Source organism: Pan troglodytes, chromosome 3, assembly GCF_028858775.2.
Source record: "Pan troglodytes isolate AG18354 chromosome 3, NHGRI_mPanTro3-v2.0_pri, whole genome shotgun sequence".
In the NCBI taxonomy this organism is placed as follows: Eukaryota; Metazoa; Chordata; class Mammalia; order Primates; family Hominidae; genus Pan; species Pan troglodytes.
In genome coordinates this window covers 104,042,475-104,061,192 of record NC_072401.2, presented here as the reverse complement: position 1 = coordinate 104,061,192, position 18,718 = coordinate 104,042,475, and the positions used below count along the sequence as shown (strand labels likewise).

Sequence of the window (18,718 nt, the reverse complement as noted above, 5' to 3'; positions counted from 1 at the left end):
CTTGCATGTGCCTCGCCTTGTATTCCTTCCAACAATCCTCCCTTCAGATATCAGCACTTCCTTTCTAACCTGTATGTGCTCATCTTCTTAGACTTATCAATTTAACAGGTCCCTGGAAATGCCACTTGAAACACTGCTGTACTGTCTTGGTTAACTGCTTTTTCTTGTGGTTGTATGCTACTGAATGCTAACTGGATTATTTAACCCTGAAAAAGCATTCTGCTGTTCATGGCTTTATACCAAGAAGGTTGTACTGGTTCCTCTCATACTGTATAACAAGGCCAGTGGTTATACCACATCCTTGGTTACGTTGCAAGGAATGAGAACAAAGGTGTCTCTGCTTGAAACCCTGAGGTTGTTACTTTCCTAAAGTGCTTGGTTTAATTTTTAAACTGAAGTCTAAAACACAGCACTCAAGAGCTCTTCCACAGAAAAGGATTTCTCTATGTTGATGCTATTTTAGGAAGGTTTTAGATAAGGCACTTGACTTGAATGTGAAGGCTGCTGTCTCTTGTTATTTTTATAGGCTTTCGAGATCATTTTAGAAGTCTCAATGAAAGGACTAAGAGAACTGTTTTAGAAAGAAGCCAGGTGGTTTGCAAATACAATCTCAGTAATAGCAAGAATGGAAGGCATGGTGTTTGGAATGTTCGACTCCCACATATGGGCTGGAGCAGTCACAAAAGTCTGAAACAGTCATAGACTGATGACCATCAGAAGAGGGAGCAGAAAAGAAACCAGTAACCGGGAAAGAATGACCAGTCCCTCTTAATCTTTCTGTTGTTGTTGCTGCCTTTATTGGGCTTTTTCTTGAGTACACTGTCATAAATATGCAGCTGGGATAACAATGCTTCAGGGATTTGGTAGGACTCTTAACAATTCTCCAAATATTACTTCAATAAACAAAGCAAGGCTTTTCAAAAAGTACCATTACCTACACACATCTTAGTTTTCTTGCCCAGAGAGATTCACTCTTAGATGAGTCCTCCAGCTACTACAGATTCCAACAGATGACAGCAGCAGGATGGAGCAGCAAATTGTGCTACTTAACCTTATTCACACATTATTTTTCTTCATCATTCCAGTTAGAGGACTCAATATATTTGAACAATTATTTTTATCTCTAGTCAGTATGCATTATACGATGCTCTTCTTCTTCCCTACCCAGGACAACCTATCATGCAAAAGTTCTGACTTACCTGTCCCCATTCTCATCCTGCACAGCAGTGAGATGGCGCTGGACGGCCAGCAGCATCTTCACGTCTCCTGTCACCGCGTAGTCGAAAAGGGCATTGGCATGCCTCTTTGCAAGCTGCATAGCCTTCTCTAGAAAGAGGTTATCTGTAAGGCAATGACCACAATCATAGTTGAGTGTTCCTACTTTTGTTTTATGGGTATGGCATGCTTAAGGACAAACTGACCAGCATCAGTGTTCTGACACCTTGACATATCATTTTAGTTGAAAATGTTCTTTCAATGCTTTTGGATTGTGTTGACTAGAAAAAGCAGAATTGGACACTGGGTCACTGACAAATATAGTTAGAGATTGATCTTAAAGAATCTGTGTATGATTTGTTAGAGGAAAAAAGTTTAGAAATGTGTTATTTTAAGGGAACGACCATTATCTGTTATTTTAAGGCAAAAAAATCTCCAAACAATGTTAGATTTTACCGTGATTTTAAATCACCAATATCTTGGTGAAATAATCCTTCATTGGAATCTCTAACAATTAGCTTGTTAGGCAATGTGTGAAAAAACACACGTCTCTGCCATAAACAGAGACGTTCAATGAGCCACTCACGTTTTTGTAAAGTTTGTTCCATTAAGGTCAGGGAATGGCATTTGTGACCTCTGGGCCAAAACCTGTTTATGGCCTGCTTTTCATAGAGCTCCCTAGCTAATCATGGCTTATACATTTTTAAAGGGGTGTAAAAAAAAAGCATATGTGATAGACACCACATGTGGCCACCAACTCTAAATATTTACTACCTTTGCTTTTATAGACGTCTTCTTAGTACGATCTAGGATGACCTAGAATCATGACACATATGCTAATAAGTATTGGTTCACAGTAAACGCAAAAGTACATTTTCTCCTAATCCTACTTCTTCAAAGAGGGCACAAGATAAAAAGAAAAGTTCCTATTTTAAGGCAAAGTTCTATTTCAGTATGACGGTTAAGCCAGAATCTAGACAGGGTGACTATTAAGCTTGTGGAAATACTTCTCTATTTATCTGTGCCAGAAAAGAAGCTGATTATCTCTCACAATACCCTAAAACTGCATGATTATGACTGGAGAATGTACATATAAATTTCTGTCCTTTACATTCAAAGATAACAGAGCAAAAATGGAAATCCCAGTGTGAATAAAATGATCTGACATATGCTTTTCCAAAGTCATAGAGAACTTTGAAGAGTACACTAAACTAGATATTGATATATCATCTTTAGATTAGCAGATATCTTTCTGCACCTAGGACTGACCCCTCCCCAGCCAACCAACAGAACGTAATTTGTGTGCTCACTTACCCTGAACCCCAGCACTCTCTTCTTTTGTTCCTGTTGCATACGTTAGAGTGACCTCACCATTCCCAACGGTGGCCTCGCTGGGCTCCTGATCTTGCTCTGTGGTTTCAATAACTTTCCCAAAGAGGTTTACAGTGTTTTTGTCATCACTTTTGTCACAACCTTCAGGGTCCTTTTTAGATTCAGTGTCCATGGTTCCTAAGATAAATGCAAAAACATCAGATTTTTCTCAGTAAAATGTATTTAGTGATAATTCGCTATTCCAATGTAGGTCAGATAAAGGTAAGAGACAAATTTGCTGCAAAAGGAAAAGAAAAATAATAATTTAAAATTCTTTTTAAAATGGTCATATCATAAATACCATGTTTTGGAGATATTCTAAACTCATTTCTAAAAATCATTTTTAGTATACTTCTAAAATCTTAAATCTCATTTTGCTTATTTGTAAAGGAGAAAAATGAAATAAAGCTCTTCTATGAATTGCAGGAAAGCTGAATTTTTAAAGTTCTTGAAAGCAGAGCAGTTTTTTCCTAATGCTAACGAACAAAGCAAATCATAAAGACGTGTTGTCGACTCACATTCTTTAGTGTGGGAGTTATCCAGTGTACCATTCCTGATCACCCTCTTTCAGGTTCAACTATGTTATCTGACAGATACTATGAGAGCATCTAGCTTTTATGCAGGAGACCTGCTTCAAATTCTTGTTCTGCCACTAACTTCTGTGTGCCTTCAGTGAGTATGAACATTTCTGAACTTTGATGCCTTTTGTGTGCAAAATGGAGATACTATTTTCCATATAGAGCAGTCATGAAGATAACAGTTAAAACATGTAAAAGCACTTGGCACAAAAATAGGTATTCAATAAATGGGAAGACTTCTTTATAGTATTATTTCTTCCATGGGTACACTAGAATGGACCTGTAATATAAACTATCAACACGTGGTTTAACTGCAGCTTCTCAGGGGATGACTTGATGGGAAAAGACTGATCCTATAAAACTCAAAATGATTTCAGAAGTGTACTATTTGAGAAAAAAAGAGACAGAATACATTAAGTTTGATGATGTTTAAAATGTTTGAATAGTCAGGTCTCTGTTGTCTCTTTTCAATGCTCTTTTCTTTCCTCTGTTCATGCCACTTACAAAGTAAATATATAAAATATATCAAAGTAATAGAGATTATACTAGCCACAGGAAATAATATCTTTTGGGAAAAGTATCTTCTTAGTTTATTTGCATTCATCAATTATTTGTCAAGATGATAATACTGTTGTGATAAGTAATGATTTTAAAAACCCTTTTTAGCATTAATTATTTTTTTCCTTTCTTGGTATTGAGAACAAAGCATTACTTACCATGCTTCATCCCAGCATTAGATTTAGTAGTTCCAGGATGGAAAGTAATCCCACCATAAGTAGGAAATCCATAGTGCGGGAAGCTATACCCTGAAACGGCAAGTAAAACAAATGAAACATCATGAAGATATTTTACAAAGACTCAGCACAACTTAGTGTCTGTCTCTGAGGTGAGCACAGCCTTTGGTGTGACAGGACAGTATTGTGCCCACACATGGTTTTTCTGTTGGGACTAAGACACATGGTGGGGGTCATGGGACTACCAGAATTCCACTTTGGTAAAGTTTACATTTTGGCAACTCTGACAGCACCCCAGATTTGGGGAGGGGTTGTAATGGAGAAAGCCTTCACTCCTATGTGAAGGGGAGAGGCTAATAGTGAGGGTCACCAACCAAACTCAGACTTGCCTATGTAGAAGACATTAAAATAACCCCTTGAGGAAAAAAACTAAATCAAACAAAGCACAGAAAAACATACTGACTCCTCAATGGAAAAATGGCCACCACTGTTCATTCTTAGGCATTTTTGGTGGAAGCATAAACTGGTACAACTCTTTGGGAAAACAGATGGCATCAGATGTCATGCCCTCTGACGTAGTAATTTTACTACAAAGACTCTAATTTACAAAAGTAATCTGGAATAAGTGAAAAGTTAGGTGGATAGAGGTTCAGTATAGCATTTTATATAGAAAACAGGAAACTACATGTAAGTAAGTTATACTATGGTTTGTTCACTTGAGGAAATGAGTCATTAAAATGATGCTTAAAATTTATGCTTAAAGTTCATATTACTGGAGGAAATGTTTATGTTAACATCTCAGGTAAACGTTGCACATATGACTCTATACACACAGTCATGGTGCAAATGATAGTAAAATAGTATTGCAAATAAATGGATTAAAATAAAATGCATAATGATGATCACAGCTGTATTCAGGGTAAAATTTATAAATATATACTATAACATATACATAAAAATAGTAGTAGTTAACCTTTGATGGCAGATTTTATGTATTTTCAAAGTTTCTACAATGTAGTATATAGAGATGTTTAATATATAGCTATATTGTAGTATGATAATATAAAATCTTTTCAATGTTTCCAAACAAAAACAAGACAACTATGTCAAAAAATGTAAAAGAGAAATATACCAAAATCTTTAGGAAGGTATTCATTAAATAACTGGCTTTGGGGTACTTTTTCTTCTTCTTAATGACTTTTGAGATTACCTACATATTGTAAAATGAACATGGATTTCTTTGAAAAATAAATTTACATTTGTCAGGAAATTTTAATTAATATACTCAATAATATCATAGCCACTCAACTCACAGACATGCTCAGAAACCAAAGAAAAGAAAATTCTACCCTCTCCAATATGAAAAAGTTTTAGGAAGAATAAGTATTTTTGTACCTGGACCTGTACTTCCAGTGCCCCCTCCTCCACCGCCACTACCAAACATGCCTCCGCCTCCAGCTCCGGCACCACTACCACCGCCGAAACTATCCGAAAAATTGGGCATGAGCTTCTGACGTTTCCTCTGCACTTCTTCTTTATCTGTATTTAAAGGAAGAGAAACCAGAGGAGAAAAGATTGATTCGGTCCCACCACTAGCCACAGAAAGACCACTGATTCTAATGGTATTTTTAAACATCTTAAAGGGAAATAGAAAGCACTCAAAGAGGAAGAGATGCTAAATTTCAAGAAGCGTTATATTTATTCCAATGGGTATGAAGGCTGAAAGTTAGCTCCAGAGAGACCACAGAGCAGTACACACCCAAATCCACTCTACAACAGTTTCTTAAGTCCCCAGTGTTGTTAAAACTAGTGAAATATTTGATTATCCATCAAAAAGATCCTGAAGATGCTGAATTAAAAAATTATTGACCCTTTTGCTTGGTCACACAAAATAACTCATGTTAATAAGTTAACATTTATTATGCATCTACAATGAGCTAAATGCTGGAAATAAAAAAAAGCATGACATAATGTCTTTGCTGCCAAGAACCCTCCAACATAATTTTAAGATAGTGGGGGAAAGACTTAGTGAGACAGCACTGTAACAGGACATACATTAAATTCATGGTGCAGATCAGTGTTCTAGGAGTTTGGGGAAAACCTTTTAGGAGGTCACTGAGGGATGGGAAATTCAGGAAAGGCTTCTCAGAATCAATTTTATATAAGAAGAGGAAAAAGGAAGATGTACACAGGGTGCTTTTGAGAACAGGAGTAGATAAGTTTGGCTGAAGTGAAAGTTTAGTACAGGCATGCCTCTGAGATATTGAAAGGTTCAATTCCACATTACTGCAACAAACCAAGTCACATGATGTTTTTGGTTTCCCAGTACACAAAAAAATTATGTTTATACTATACTATAGGCTATTAAGTGTGCAACAGAATGTCTTAAAAAGCAATGTACATATCTTAATTAAAAACACTTTATTGCTAAAACAGGCTAATGATCACCTAAGCCTACAGCAGGTTGTAATCTTTGTACTGGTGGAAGGTCTTGCCTCGATGTTGATGGCTGCTGACTGATAAGGGTGGTGGCTACTGAAGGCTGGGTGGTTGTGGCAATTTTTAAAAATAAGACAACAATGAAGTTTGTCAATTCACTCTTCCTTTCACAAAAGATTTCTCTATAGTATACAATGCTGTTTTGATAACATTTTATCCACAGTTTTAACTTCTTTCCACACTAGGGTCAATTCTCTCAAACACTGCTGCTGCTTTACTAAGTTTATGGAATATTCTAAATTATTGTCATTTCAAGAATGTTCACAGCATCTTCTCCAGGAGTAGATTCTATCTCAAGAAACTACTTTCTTTGCTCATCCATAAGAAGCAATTCCTCAACCATGAAAGTTAAATCATGAGCAGCAGTTCAGTCCCATCTTCAGGCTCTACTTCTCACTCTCATTCTCTTGCTATTTCCACCACATCTGCTGTTACTTCCTTCACTGAAGCCTTGAACCCCTCAATGTCACCCACGAGGGCTGGAATCAATTTCTTCCAAATTCTTATTAATGTAGATATTTTGACCTCCTTCCATGAATCACAAATGTGCTTAATGGTAAATCCTTTCCACAGGGTTTTCAATTTACTTTGCCCAGATTCATCAGAGTAATCACTATCTACGGCAGCTACAGCCTTACAGAATGTATTTCTTAAACAATACGACTGAAAGTCAAAATTACTTTTTGATCCATGGGCTGCAGAACGGCTGTTAGTAGCCATGAAAAGATCTCCTTCAGAGCTCTTGGGTGACCAGGTATATTGTCAATGAGCACTACCATTTTGAAAGGAATCCTTTTTTTTTCTTTTTTCTCAGAGCAGTAGGTCTCAACAGTGGGTTTAAAAATATTCAGTAAACCATGCTGTAGACAGATGTGCTGTCATCCAGGTTTTCTTGTTCCATTTACAGAGCAAAGGCAGAGAAGATTTGGCATAATTCTTAAGAGCTCTAGGATTTTCAGAATGATAAATGAGCACTGGCTTCAATTTAAAGTCATCAGCTGCATTAACTCCTAATGAGAAAGTCTGCCTTTTTTTTTTTTTTTTTTTTGAGCCAGGGTCTCACTCTGTTGCCCAGGCTGGAGCGCAGTGGTGCAATCATAGCTCACTGCAGCCTCGACCTTCTGTGTTCAAGTGATCCTCCCACCTCAACCTTCTGAGAGTCAGCCTGTTTTTAAAAGCTTTGAAGCCAGGCATTTCTACATCTTCTCTCTAGTTATGAAAGTCCTAGATGGCATCTTCTTCCAATGGAAGGTTGTTTCTTGTACACTGAAAATCTGTTTGGTGTGGCCACCTTCATCAATTTTCTGAACTAGATCTCCTGGATAACTTGCTGCAGCTTCTCTGTTAGCATTTGTTGCTTCACCTTGCACTTTTACGTTATCGAGATGGCTTCTTTTTTAAACCTCATGAACCAACCTCTGCTAGCTTCCAACTTTTTTTCTGCAGCCTCCTCACCTCTCTAAGCCATCATAGAATTGAAGAGAGTTAAGGCCTTTCTCTGGATCAGGCTTTGGTAAAAGGGAATGTTGTGGCTGGTTTAATCTTCTACTCAGACCACTAAAACCTTGGCTAACTGGCACAAGAGGCCTAGCTTTGGGCTTATCTCAGCTTTTGACATGCCTTCCTCACTAAGCTTAATCATTTTTGGCTTTTGATTTCAAGTGAGAGGTGTGACTTTTCCTTTCACTTGAACACTTGGAGGCCACTGTAAGGTTATTAATTGGCCTAATTTCCATATGGTTGTGTGCTAGGGAATAGGGAAGCCTGAGGAGAGGGAGAGAGATGGAGGAATTGCCAGTCAGTAGAGCAGTCAGAACACACAGAACATTTATCAATTAAGTTTGTCATCTTACATGGACACTGTTTGTGGTACCCCAAAACATCAAAGATCACTGTTCACAGATCACCATAACGGATATAATAATCATGGAAAAGTTTCGAATATTGAGAGAATTACCAAAATGTGACACAGAGACATAAAGTGAGTACATGCTGTGGGAAAAATGGCACCAATAGACTTTCTTGACACTATTGCCACAAACCTTCAATTTGTAAAAATCACAGTATTTGCAAAATATAAAGAAACAAGCTATGACTGTATAAGGAATTCCTGAGAAATGGAACTGTTTGGGACAACACTGCGGAGCACCCGGAGAATGAACTTACAGGCAAGAAAGCTGCTGAATGTTTTTGAACAGGGAAATAATGTGTAGGGGATGGTATTTTAGGAAGTTCATCTTTTACGTGTGTGTGGGACATACTAAAGACTTAAAGTGAGAGGCAGAGACAATGCAGACATAAGTGATGGAGGCCCATTCCTTAGTGGTCACCAGGATAATAAAAATGGGGTGGATGCCAGAAAAACAGTAACCAAGGGATCTGTAACCTCTGGTGACTGATGAGATACTGGGGCTAAAAGTCTAAGACCACTATTTGACTACAATACAGTGATGCCCTCTGAGACTTCTGATTGCTTTTCTTTTTGTTTTGTTTTCATCTTTCTGTTTCTCACTATCTGTGCTTCTCACCAGCCCCAATGCCCTTTTGAGTTCCGTTACTGCCTATGTGGTGTTACTGTGTTCTTGTTTCTCCTTTCTGTTTCCTTTTCTTTCTCTTCTTTTTCTATCATATACCTTTCTTCTCTTTTTTTGGGCTGGAGCAGTTAAGGAGGTTTTATTTCGTTTTTTCAAATTAAATACAGTCAATGAGGTATTCTTTTTTTTGATTAGTGCTGAACCCTTAACAATTATTCTGATTCTTCAATGTCAGTTTTGTCATGCTTATGTTCAGAAAGAACTTCGATTATTTCTAATTCTGTGGTTGTTTCAGTCATCTTAGGGCTAGATAGAAGGTCTCTGTTTACTGATTATCTCATGATCATCTAACTGCAGTTGAAAGATGAAGCAGGGGAAAGTAGGGTAACAAAGTACACTTTAACAGTTGTTTAAAAGCTGAGCATCTCCAGACTTCCCAGGAAAAAAAAAAACCAAGGTTGCCAAATTTTGAGAAAAATATGCTTCCACTAGAAGGGGATGACCTTTAAGTGGAGAAACTTTGACTTCCTTATCAAATATGTTTTAGATTCAGATTTATAACTTCCCCATCAGTTATATCATAACTAATTTACAGCTATACTCATTACTGTTCACTGCAGACATATGAAACACAAGAGGGAAGCAGGCAACTTATTTATCTTCAGAAATAAATGTTATCTATTGACATGGATTCCAGCAAAGAGACTAGTTAGTATTTTCTATGTATTCATTTTACCTTTTAGAGCAGAGAGATATTTATTGGCTGTATTTCACTGTAAAATGGGAATTTTAAGGGCAAAATATTAATTATAACACAGCCAGTAAGATTCCAATGACAAGAAACTGATACAGAACATTCCACATAAGCTTTATAAAAGAACCTGCTGTTTGAATCTCCACAGAATTGAATATGGAGACTTTCACACTCCATATTCAAGGGATCATTTATCTTTGCGGTCTGCTTTTGACAATGGCACCATGGGATGTACTATGAAACATCAACCTATTTTAGAAGGAACCGAAGCAGCCACTTACTACAAGTTCTCCTTTTGCAGGAGAGGAAACTGAAGCTAGGAGGGGTTAGGTGACTTATCTGAGGTCACAATGGAGTCAAGATCAGTCTCAAAGTGCAGTGATGTTTTCATTATGTTAGGCTGTCATTCTTTTGAAAACACTCCAAAATAGCTTTGTATAATAATAACCAGTGACTTTAATAATCAATGACTTTACATAACAGTTGATGACTTTAGATAATAGTTCAATTCACAAATATGGATAATCTCCTAGTGTTTGCTACCTATTTCTGTGCATGTGCCTTAAAAGTACCTCATTCTCACTTTTCAGGTTTTAGTTTACCAGTAAAGGTGACTGCATTTATCTTGGCCATACCTTTCATAATTTAAAGATTATTTATCCCTAATCTCCATCTTTCAGACTGAAAAATCATTATGGTCTCTTTTATTTTTTTTGCTTTTGTACAGCAGTTCCTCAACTATCTTCCTCCTCTGCCAATCGTCCTTCTCTTGATTATTTCAATTGTCTCCCCTGGACCCAACCATCTCCAATAATTTTTTGTGAAGTACAATGTTGATGACCATAGAGGATGCAAAGCTCAGGGCTGGTTCTGTATGATGTTTTATATTTATGTATAATGTCTTACCTGATGATACCCAACATATTACTAGCCTTATAGATGAGGATGGATGGCAGCTTGGCTGGTCAATCAATAAGTCAGTCCACAGATATTTAATGAGCATTTTCTATGCAACCTATACTGTTCTAGATGGTCTATGACCTAAAGAAGATTCTTTGTACTCGGGGTGGTAGGAAGACAATAGACCCATAAATAAATAGATAAGACAGGTTTACATATTGATAAAAATAATGAAGAACATAAAATTAGGCAATGAGATAGGGAATGACTACAGAGACTGGGGGTAAGGAAAAGTGTGTTCAATGACTTCTGAGAAAGGTATGCAATGTTTCCCTGGGTTGTACAGTTTGGATCCATTTCTATCTACTTACTCTAATGCTAAATGGCCTACTACTTTTCTGACCAGTTATATTGTCTGGTCAGATTATTTCTCCTTGGTCCTATTATCTTGAGTTTTTATAATCCAGAAGGTTTCTATAGAATCAAGTAATTTGTTGTCCTCATATATATATATGTTGTCCATTCTTTCCTTCAGAGCTCAATGGGTAAGTATTTCTCCAGACAGTTCTTAAACTTTGTATTGTATGAAGCTCTTCATCAATGACAGCCTGGAAGGTAGGCGCATGAAGCATACAGGTGCAATTTTGAACTTTCAGGTGACCCCATTCTCTAATCCCTGCATTGGATAGTTCCTACTGTGATAACGAGGCATTAAAGTAATCACCTGAATATACCCCCACTATAACATACTTTTCTGAGGCATAGATACCACTGGGAAAGGGAGACAGGTAGCCTAGATACCAAGCTGAGCTTTGAATGTTTCTAGGTTCATACACATACAGGTAACCTGGGTTTTCTTTCTTCATGATTCTCTGTGTTAGCAAAAACTGACATTATTTGAAGACATATTTCTGGAGAAGAAATCTATTTTTTTCCTCAGAAAGTCTAAAAAAAATCCATATTTTTCTTCTGTGTCTACTTTTAAAGAAGGGTGTTTAAATTAAAGCAGTGATTTTCACATCATTTTGTGTAGGCAGAAGCATTCAAAAGACCTCCAGCAGCTCCTGATAGGGAAGTAAGGAGAGGTGGGACAGCCTCTCGGAAGGCCGAGCTGGCAGGGCCCTTCACCCCTATTTTAATCAAAGCCTACCATGTCCATACACTGGGATTTTGTATGAAATCTCATGTGAAGAAAGAAAAGTTATTGTGCTGACAATGTTTTCAAACCACCAGGATATAGAGTGCACTACAAATCTGACCAAACAATGGAGAGGCCACAACCTCAGAAAAGAAACAAGAACTTGTAGAACCGTTTTCTAAACACTCCTGTGGCAGCACGAATTCTAGGAAAGGAAAGCCCTCTTCAAAGATTACCTATCACATCTTGCTCTCACAGGAGACAACACCCATCCATGTGGCTTGTTGCTGCTGCACCTTTGCGGTTTCCAACCTCAGCAAGGATCTGGGTGCCCCGTGGCAATCATTTTACTGACCTCCCTTCCCAGTCTCACTTCCCTCCAACTGAGGGGTTTCTAATTTTGTTTGTGCCACAGCCCCTTCTGCAGTCTGGTGAACTCTATGGATCTCTTCTCAGAATCACGGTTTTCAGTATGTAAAATACAAAACAGGATTACAAAAGAAGCTGATGATATCAAAGTACATTTCTATCCACAGACTCTTTGGGGGTCAGTGGACTCTAGGTTAAGAAATACCTTTGAATGATGACTCAGTTGGTGCCTGTTATATCTCGTTTTGAGATGATTCTAATGCTAAATTTCTCACCCTGTCCTCTCTTGAGTTCCAGTTCTGCCTTTTGATCTGCCTACTAAGAACTTACACTTGATTTTCCCACAGGGACCTAAAATATAACATGTTTTACTCTGAGCTCCTTCTTTTCCCACCCAAATCTACTTTTGCTCCCTTGTTCCTTTCATCAAGTCAACCACATCACAAGCTTCCTGGTCAGGGAGTCTTAGACCCATCTATGACTCCCCGTCTCTCCTACACCTCCGACCTCTAGGCCCTCTTGACAGTATCACTGTATCACAGTATCACTGCACTCTCTCTTAAGTCCACCATCTCCTTTCATTCCTGGCACTAGGACCTTTACTAACTGCACTGTTTCTCACTTGGATTCTTGCATTACTCTTCTGACTCATCATCTGCCTCCTAAATGGTACCCTCAGTGGTGACATAAAGAAGTCAGAGCCATCATTCCAAACCTAGGCAGGCCCGGCTATCCCTCTCCAGAATTAATGCAAAATTCTTAAGCTGCCATTCACAGCCCTCTTTAGCCTGGACCTGGCCTTCCTTACCCACATTGGCCTTCATGTCCATCCGAGCGCTCAGAACACTTTTTTCCCTCTGCATAAACGCTGTGTTTACCTCTCTCTTTAAGCTCCTCAAGTAACTTAAACCTAGAGAACCCTCTCCTTCTCTGTTTAACACTCAACTGCTGAAATATACCCCAAATGCTGAGGGCCAAATGATATCTCCTTGACGAAGCCTTCTTTTTGGAGGCTGCTTTAGAATAAAGGGACCAAGGGCTCTCTCTTCAACATTCTCTTATATTTTTATGGATGCTTCACTTTCGGTACTTATTAAAATCATAATTTACATTATAACTATTTAAGAAACCTATGAGTGCCCTTTCTTAAAGCATCTTTTGTGAGAGAAAGAATGATGCCTTACTCATTTTCATAGTTTTGCAGTGCATGTTGGCCAAGTTTTCTGTTCCACCGCCTGAGGCTGGTTGACTAACTGGCTGATTCTCCTAAACAGCAAGCCTGATTTTTTCATCTCAGCTGCTTGAACTCTGAGTTAGTCAATAAATGTCAGATTCTCAAATTCAAAGACAAATTCTCAATGTCTAAATCTCATATAAGCTTGGTGGAAATAACATTATTTTAAAAAGCTGGACTAATTCCATGACCTCAAAATAATATACTACTGTCTCTTCTAAAAATAAGCACCATGGATCCAGGGACCTGTTACTAGAAAGCTGTTCAAAGGAGGCGACTAACTGATCTTTTCTAATTAGCTTGTCCTCTTCTCAGAACATGCACAATGGCAAGACATGGCAGCTCAAGCCTGTAATCCCAGCACTTTGGGAGGCCAAGGCCGGAGGACTGCTTAAGGCCAGGAGTTTAAGGCCAGCCTGGACAATGCAGGAAGTCCTCATTTCTATTAAAAGTAAAAAAAAAAAAAAAAAAAAAATTAGCCCAGCATGGTGGCGCACACCTGTAGTCCCAGCTATTTGAGATGCTGGGGCAGGAGGACTGTTTGAGGCCAGGAGTTCGAAGTTGCAGTGAGCTATGATTGCACCATTGCACTCCAGCCTGGGCAACAGAGTCAGACTCTGTCTCAAAACAAAACAAAACAAAACAAAAACCAAAAATAAAATAAAATAAAATATGAGCATAAGATTTTAAACAACTGACTTACCTTTGATTTCAGGATAGTAGAGGAAAGGTTTTGGTTCACTAGTTTCCAAGTCAGATTTCCTCCGAAGCTGGACAAACACAGAGGCTGGTTTCGTAATATTAATATCTTTATACTTTGGAGTTTTGAAGACAATGGCAAACTGCAGGATACGAAGAACCACATGTTGGTGTAGGACTACATTTTTTTTTTTTTTTGCAGTAATGCTACTCATTAAACACATTCCTTATGCTTTTCTTTATACCCAATGTTTAGACACAGTGTACTAAAAAACACCGTGTCCTGGAGAAAGTTCCAAACTCAGAATTCTATACCGATACATTTTTATGAAATTGCTACTGTAAAATCAAAATACAATGCTATGCTAATGTACTACGAAGCTTTATTATTTCATTTGTCTATTTCAAATGTCTTCTAGTTGTAAATATCATGCTTATAAAATTCACTGCATACACTTTCTTCTCTTCCAAAGCAGCCTTAAAAGCCTCCAAGATTATTTAGAGCAACATCAGAAAGACTGGGTATGGAAAGAGAGAGATGGCTACAGGCCAGTGATGAAGAGAAGAAACTAAACATTGCTTACATTGGCATCATAACACATTAGTTCTTGGTGGTATGTTAGGGATTTAAGCATTTTTCAGTTTGATTTTTTGACTATGTAATATATTCACAGGGATAAAGATCTTATAAAATATAAAAAAGCATACACCGGTATTCTCTTTGACATTCTTGTTCCCCATCCATGCAGTTCCTACAGTGTACCAGCCAGTGGTAAATACTGTTATTAATTTCTTAGGTATCCTTCCAGAATTTCTTTATGCATGAACATAGAATCATTTCTACACACACTTTGTTCTACACCCATCTTTTAAAATATTTTAACACTGTATAACTGAGATATTTCTATATTAGTTCGCAGAGTACTCATTCTTTTGAATAACTACATGATATTTCATCAAAAGGATAGACCATAATTTAACTGGCCACTTACTGATGAATATCTGGATTGTTTCCAATTTTTTGTTAACATAATACTCTTCAATTACTTGTAAACAGGAGAATAATAATTAAGGTGGGGGCTCAGCATTATCATCTGTTAGTCATTTAATCAGCTGCCATTGGGAAATCTTCATTTAACAGGACGACATCAGCTTCAATTAGAAGATGACTCCTAGAACACCCTTTTAAGGTGTTATCATAATTAGGTGCTATCATAAAATAGGTCTCATCATAATTACTTTGGTAGAACACTTAAAAACATTTTCATTAAAGGACCTGTGGGGCACTGTCTTACGGGTTAGGGGATTAGGCAGCAATTAAATATCTTGCCAACATCTCAGAGCAAACGATCTAACAGAACCTTGCCCATAACTCTACAGTAGGTAACTTTTTTGGATGACCTGCATGAGTCTTAAAAATAGTACTGTTTTATGGAAGTTAAATATTTATGATTTTTCCTTTTTATAGATGGAAGCTAAGTACTAAATTTCAATAAGGCAGAAAGTGTAAAATGATGATAATAATATGGATCATGCCTATAATCCCAGCATTTTGGGAGGCCAATGTGGGATAATTGCTTAAGTCCAGGAGTTCAAGACGAGCCTGAGCAAGATGGCAAGACATCATCTCTACAAAAAAAATAAAACTGAAAAAACTAGCTTGGCATGGTAGCATGCCTGTAGTCCCAGATATTTGGTAGGTTGAGACAGGAGGATCCCTCAAGCCCAACAGTTGGGGGATACAGTGAGCTGTGATTGTACCACTGCACTGCAGCCTGGGTGTCAGAGTGAGATCCCATCTCTAAAAATAATAAGGATTAATAATAATAATAATAATAATAATAAATCACTTACTTGTCTATGAACATCTGTGGGGGAAAAATCTCCAAATCCTTCCCAGACTCCACCATTTTCTTCCTCTTCATAAAATCGAATCTGGATGTCATCTGCAAACAATCACATTGAAGTGTGTAATTTCACATAGTGTAAATAGTATTTATAAACATGCTGAAAAATAAAACTGGTTTAATATTCTACCTACTATCTATTTACACTTTTAAAAAACAAGATCAAAAGGTTCAGTCTTTTAAAATCTTCACAAATCACTGACTTTTTTCATTATTTACCACAGTAATGCGCCCCAAGTTTCATTCACAATGACAGAATACTAGATTTACCTAGTTAACCTGAATTTTCTTTTAATCTTTGACCTTACTGCTTCTCCATCCTTAAGCCAAGCCTGAGAAACACGAACGATGGTGGAAGAATATTAGAATCCAACGAGGCAGTGCAATTCAATATATAGATGTACATAAAAATAATTAACTTATATAAGTTTTACTATTAATGTATGGCAGATGCTATTCTAAGTGCTTCATATATACACATATTAACTGATTTCATCCTCACCACAACCTTGTGATGTAGATGGGTACTATTATTATCCTCACTTTGCAAAAGAGAAACTGGGGTCCAAAGAGGTTAAGTACTTATCCAAGGCTGAACAGCTAGTACTTGGAGGAACCAGGATTTGAACATAGTATAATTTCAGAGTCCAGGCTCTTAACACACTATTAAACTGTCTCACTATAATAGTCTCTTAGTTCATATTGAGTAATTGGTCAAAATACTATAATAATCAGGTCCCTTCTAATTAAAATGCAATGCTTAAATTGCACACTCTAGTCATGGAGTGTGTTTATAAATACTCCATGTTCAGCATGTTTATAAATACTCTATTCACTTCTACAGAAATGTGACAATGTAACTTAGGTTGGCATCCTCCTGGCTTCACTTTCCGTTTCATAGAAAGGGCCACACTATTGACTTTGTTCAAAGTTTTTATCTCTATGTAAGTAGAATTTTAGAAATACTAGGAATGGATAAAACATCTTACAATCTCCTTTGCCTTCAGGTAGGACTACACTGGACCTAGTTATTGAGATTCTTTAAGCCAAGTACAAGACATTTCTTACTAAGCCATTCCAATGTAATGATAATGACTAAGGATCTCATTTACAAATAAAGGTACTCAGATTGTGTTTACTCACAGTATGTACACCCAGGAATCTGGAAATGAGTATTACTTGGACAGAGTGGATTGGAAGAAGGCTGACACTAGTGTAGGCAGAGAAAGTGTAAACTTCTTTTTTTTTGAGACAGGGTCTCGCTCTGTCATCTAGGCTGGAGTACAGCAGCATGATAATAGCTCACTACAGCCTCAAACTCCTGGGTTCAGGCAATCCTCCCACCTCAGCCTCCCAAAGTGCTGGGATTACAGGCATGAGTTACCATGCCTGGCCTGTAAATTTTTTTGGATATAGTATATATGTGTTTACTTTAAAATCTGATCCCATTTTTTTCTGACTATATACCTCAGAGAATTTAATCTCATATGATAATTTTTTTAAAAGCCACATGTCTTTTATTGATTTATTTTACTTATTTATATTTTCAGTTAGGTATCTGCTTACTTTGAAAATGCTCACCCTGTAGTAAATAGATATTTATTATACTACACTTTCCAACTATCATTTTATTTAAAAAAAGAATGCAGTTTGAGAAAATAACACATTTTCCTCAGCTTTTACTAATCTATCAATGTTGTAATATATCTAATGAAAGATAAACACCAAGAACCTTTCCTCAAAGGGAAAATTGTGAGAGAAATGTGCTCTGAGAATTTCCCTGTATTCCCTGTTTTCTTTCCTTTTCTTAAACATCACATCTGTGGAAGTGTTCAGAGAAGTTCTCTCAGTGTTATATCAAAGCATTGCAAAATAAATAAAAACAATTTAATACTATGTAAAACATTATTCTGTGTGTGTGTTTGTATGTGTGTCAAGAATGGGCTATTATTTATTTTTGTTTAACAAAGTACAGATATTAATTTTAATGTATAAAGATACTGAAAGTCACTGATCATAATTATCATGATTTTCTTATTTCTTTTTACTTCCATGGGAAATCTAAAAGTGAATTAGTTGACTTAGGAAAAAATAACACAGACAATTTACATTTGGAAGAGGTAAAACGTAAATGCTTTTTAAGACTTTCTATGGCAGCAGAGGGACGTTTCTTGTCCACTGCTGAAATGTGACTCACAGACACACTCAGAACTGTAGTGTGTCAAGATCACACCTCTTGAGATCAGAGATCACAGAATGTATTTACCTTTCTGAACTTTGTCACAGAGAAGATAAATTTCCTCCCCTCCAGTCACACATCCAGCTGTCCTGTCCATTCTTACAATTTTCAAGTTGGATGCATTGGGGGCTTCTGTTCACAGGGGAAAAACAACAAATAACATGATTAATCCTCAGCTCAACAAACCAGTCCTTTAGGTAGGACCCTCCCCTTAGCACACACGACCAAAACAAAGCTTAAATACATGCTTTCACTAACAAAGTAAATAAAACAAGAATGGCTTCTGAAATTCTCGGAACACTTCTTGGGCATGGGTCATTTATGATCACCAAAACAAATGAGGTAGAAAGGAACAGGTATTTGTTTCTCCCTCTAACACAGAGAGACTGACACAAAAAGAGAAAGAGCTTTTCTGATGTATTGGGAAGTACCAAGCTAATTGATTTCTGGGCTTTCAATGAGGTCAAGACTTCAATTCCAAATTTGTTTCCATGATTCTGCTATTATTCTATTTACAAGAGTCCTAAAAACTTTAGGAAAAGTACAG

The 18,718-nt window shown here is 37.2% G+C and overlaps 1 protein-coding gene across 7 annotated transcripts in view; it reads right to left on the bottom strand.

The window, feature by feature from the left end:
* The window catches only part of NFKB1 (nuclear factor kappa B subunit 1), a 115,269-nt gene that overhangs the window by 18,434 nt on the left and 78,117 nt on the right, over positions 1-18,718 (bottom strand). For all 7 annotated transcript variants that reach the window (XM_001168718.6, XM_009448072.5, XM_016951926.4 and 4 more), the window contains 7 exons: positions 18,199-18,303; positions 15,880-15,971; positions 14,030-14,168; positions 5,294-5,437; positions 3,881-3,970; positions 2,530-2,724; positions 1,200-1,341 (listed from right to left, as the gene is read on the bottom strand). In XM_001168718.6, the coding sequence (XP_001168718.1) occupies positions 1,200-1,341; positions 2,530-2,724; positions 3,881-3,970; positions 5,294-5,437; positions 14,030-14,168; positions 15,880-15,971; positions 18,199-18,303 (907 nt within the window). The remainder of the gene's footprint in view (positions 1-1,199; positions 1,342-2,529; positions 2,725-3,880; positions 3,971-5,293; positions 5,438-14,029; positions 14,169-15,879; positions 15,972-18,198; positions 18,304-18,718) is intronic.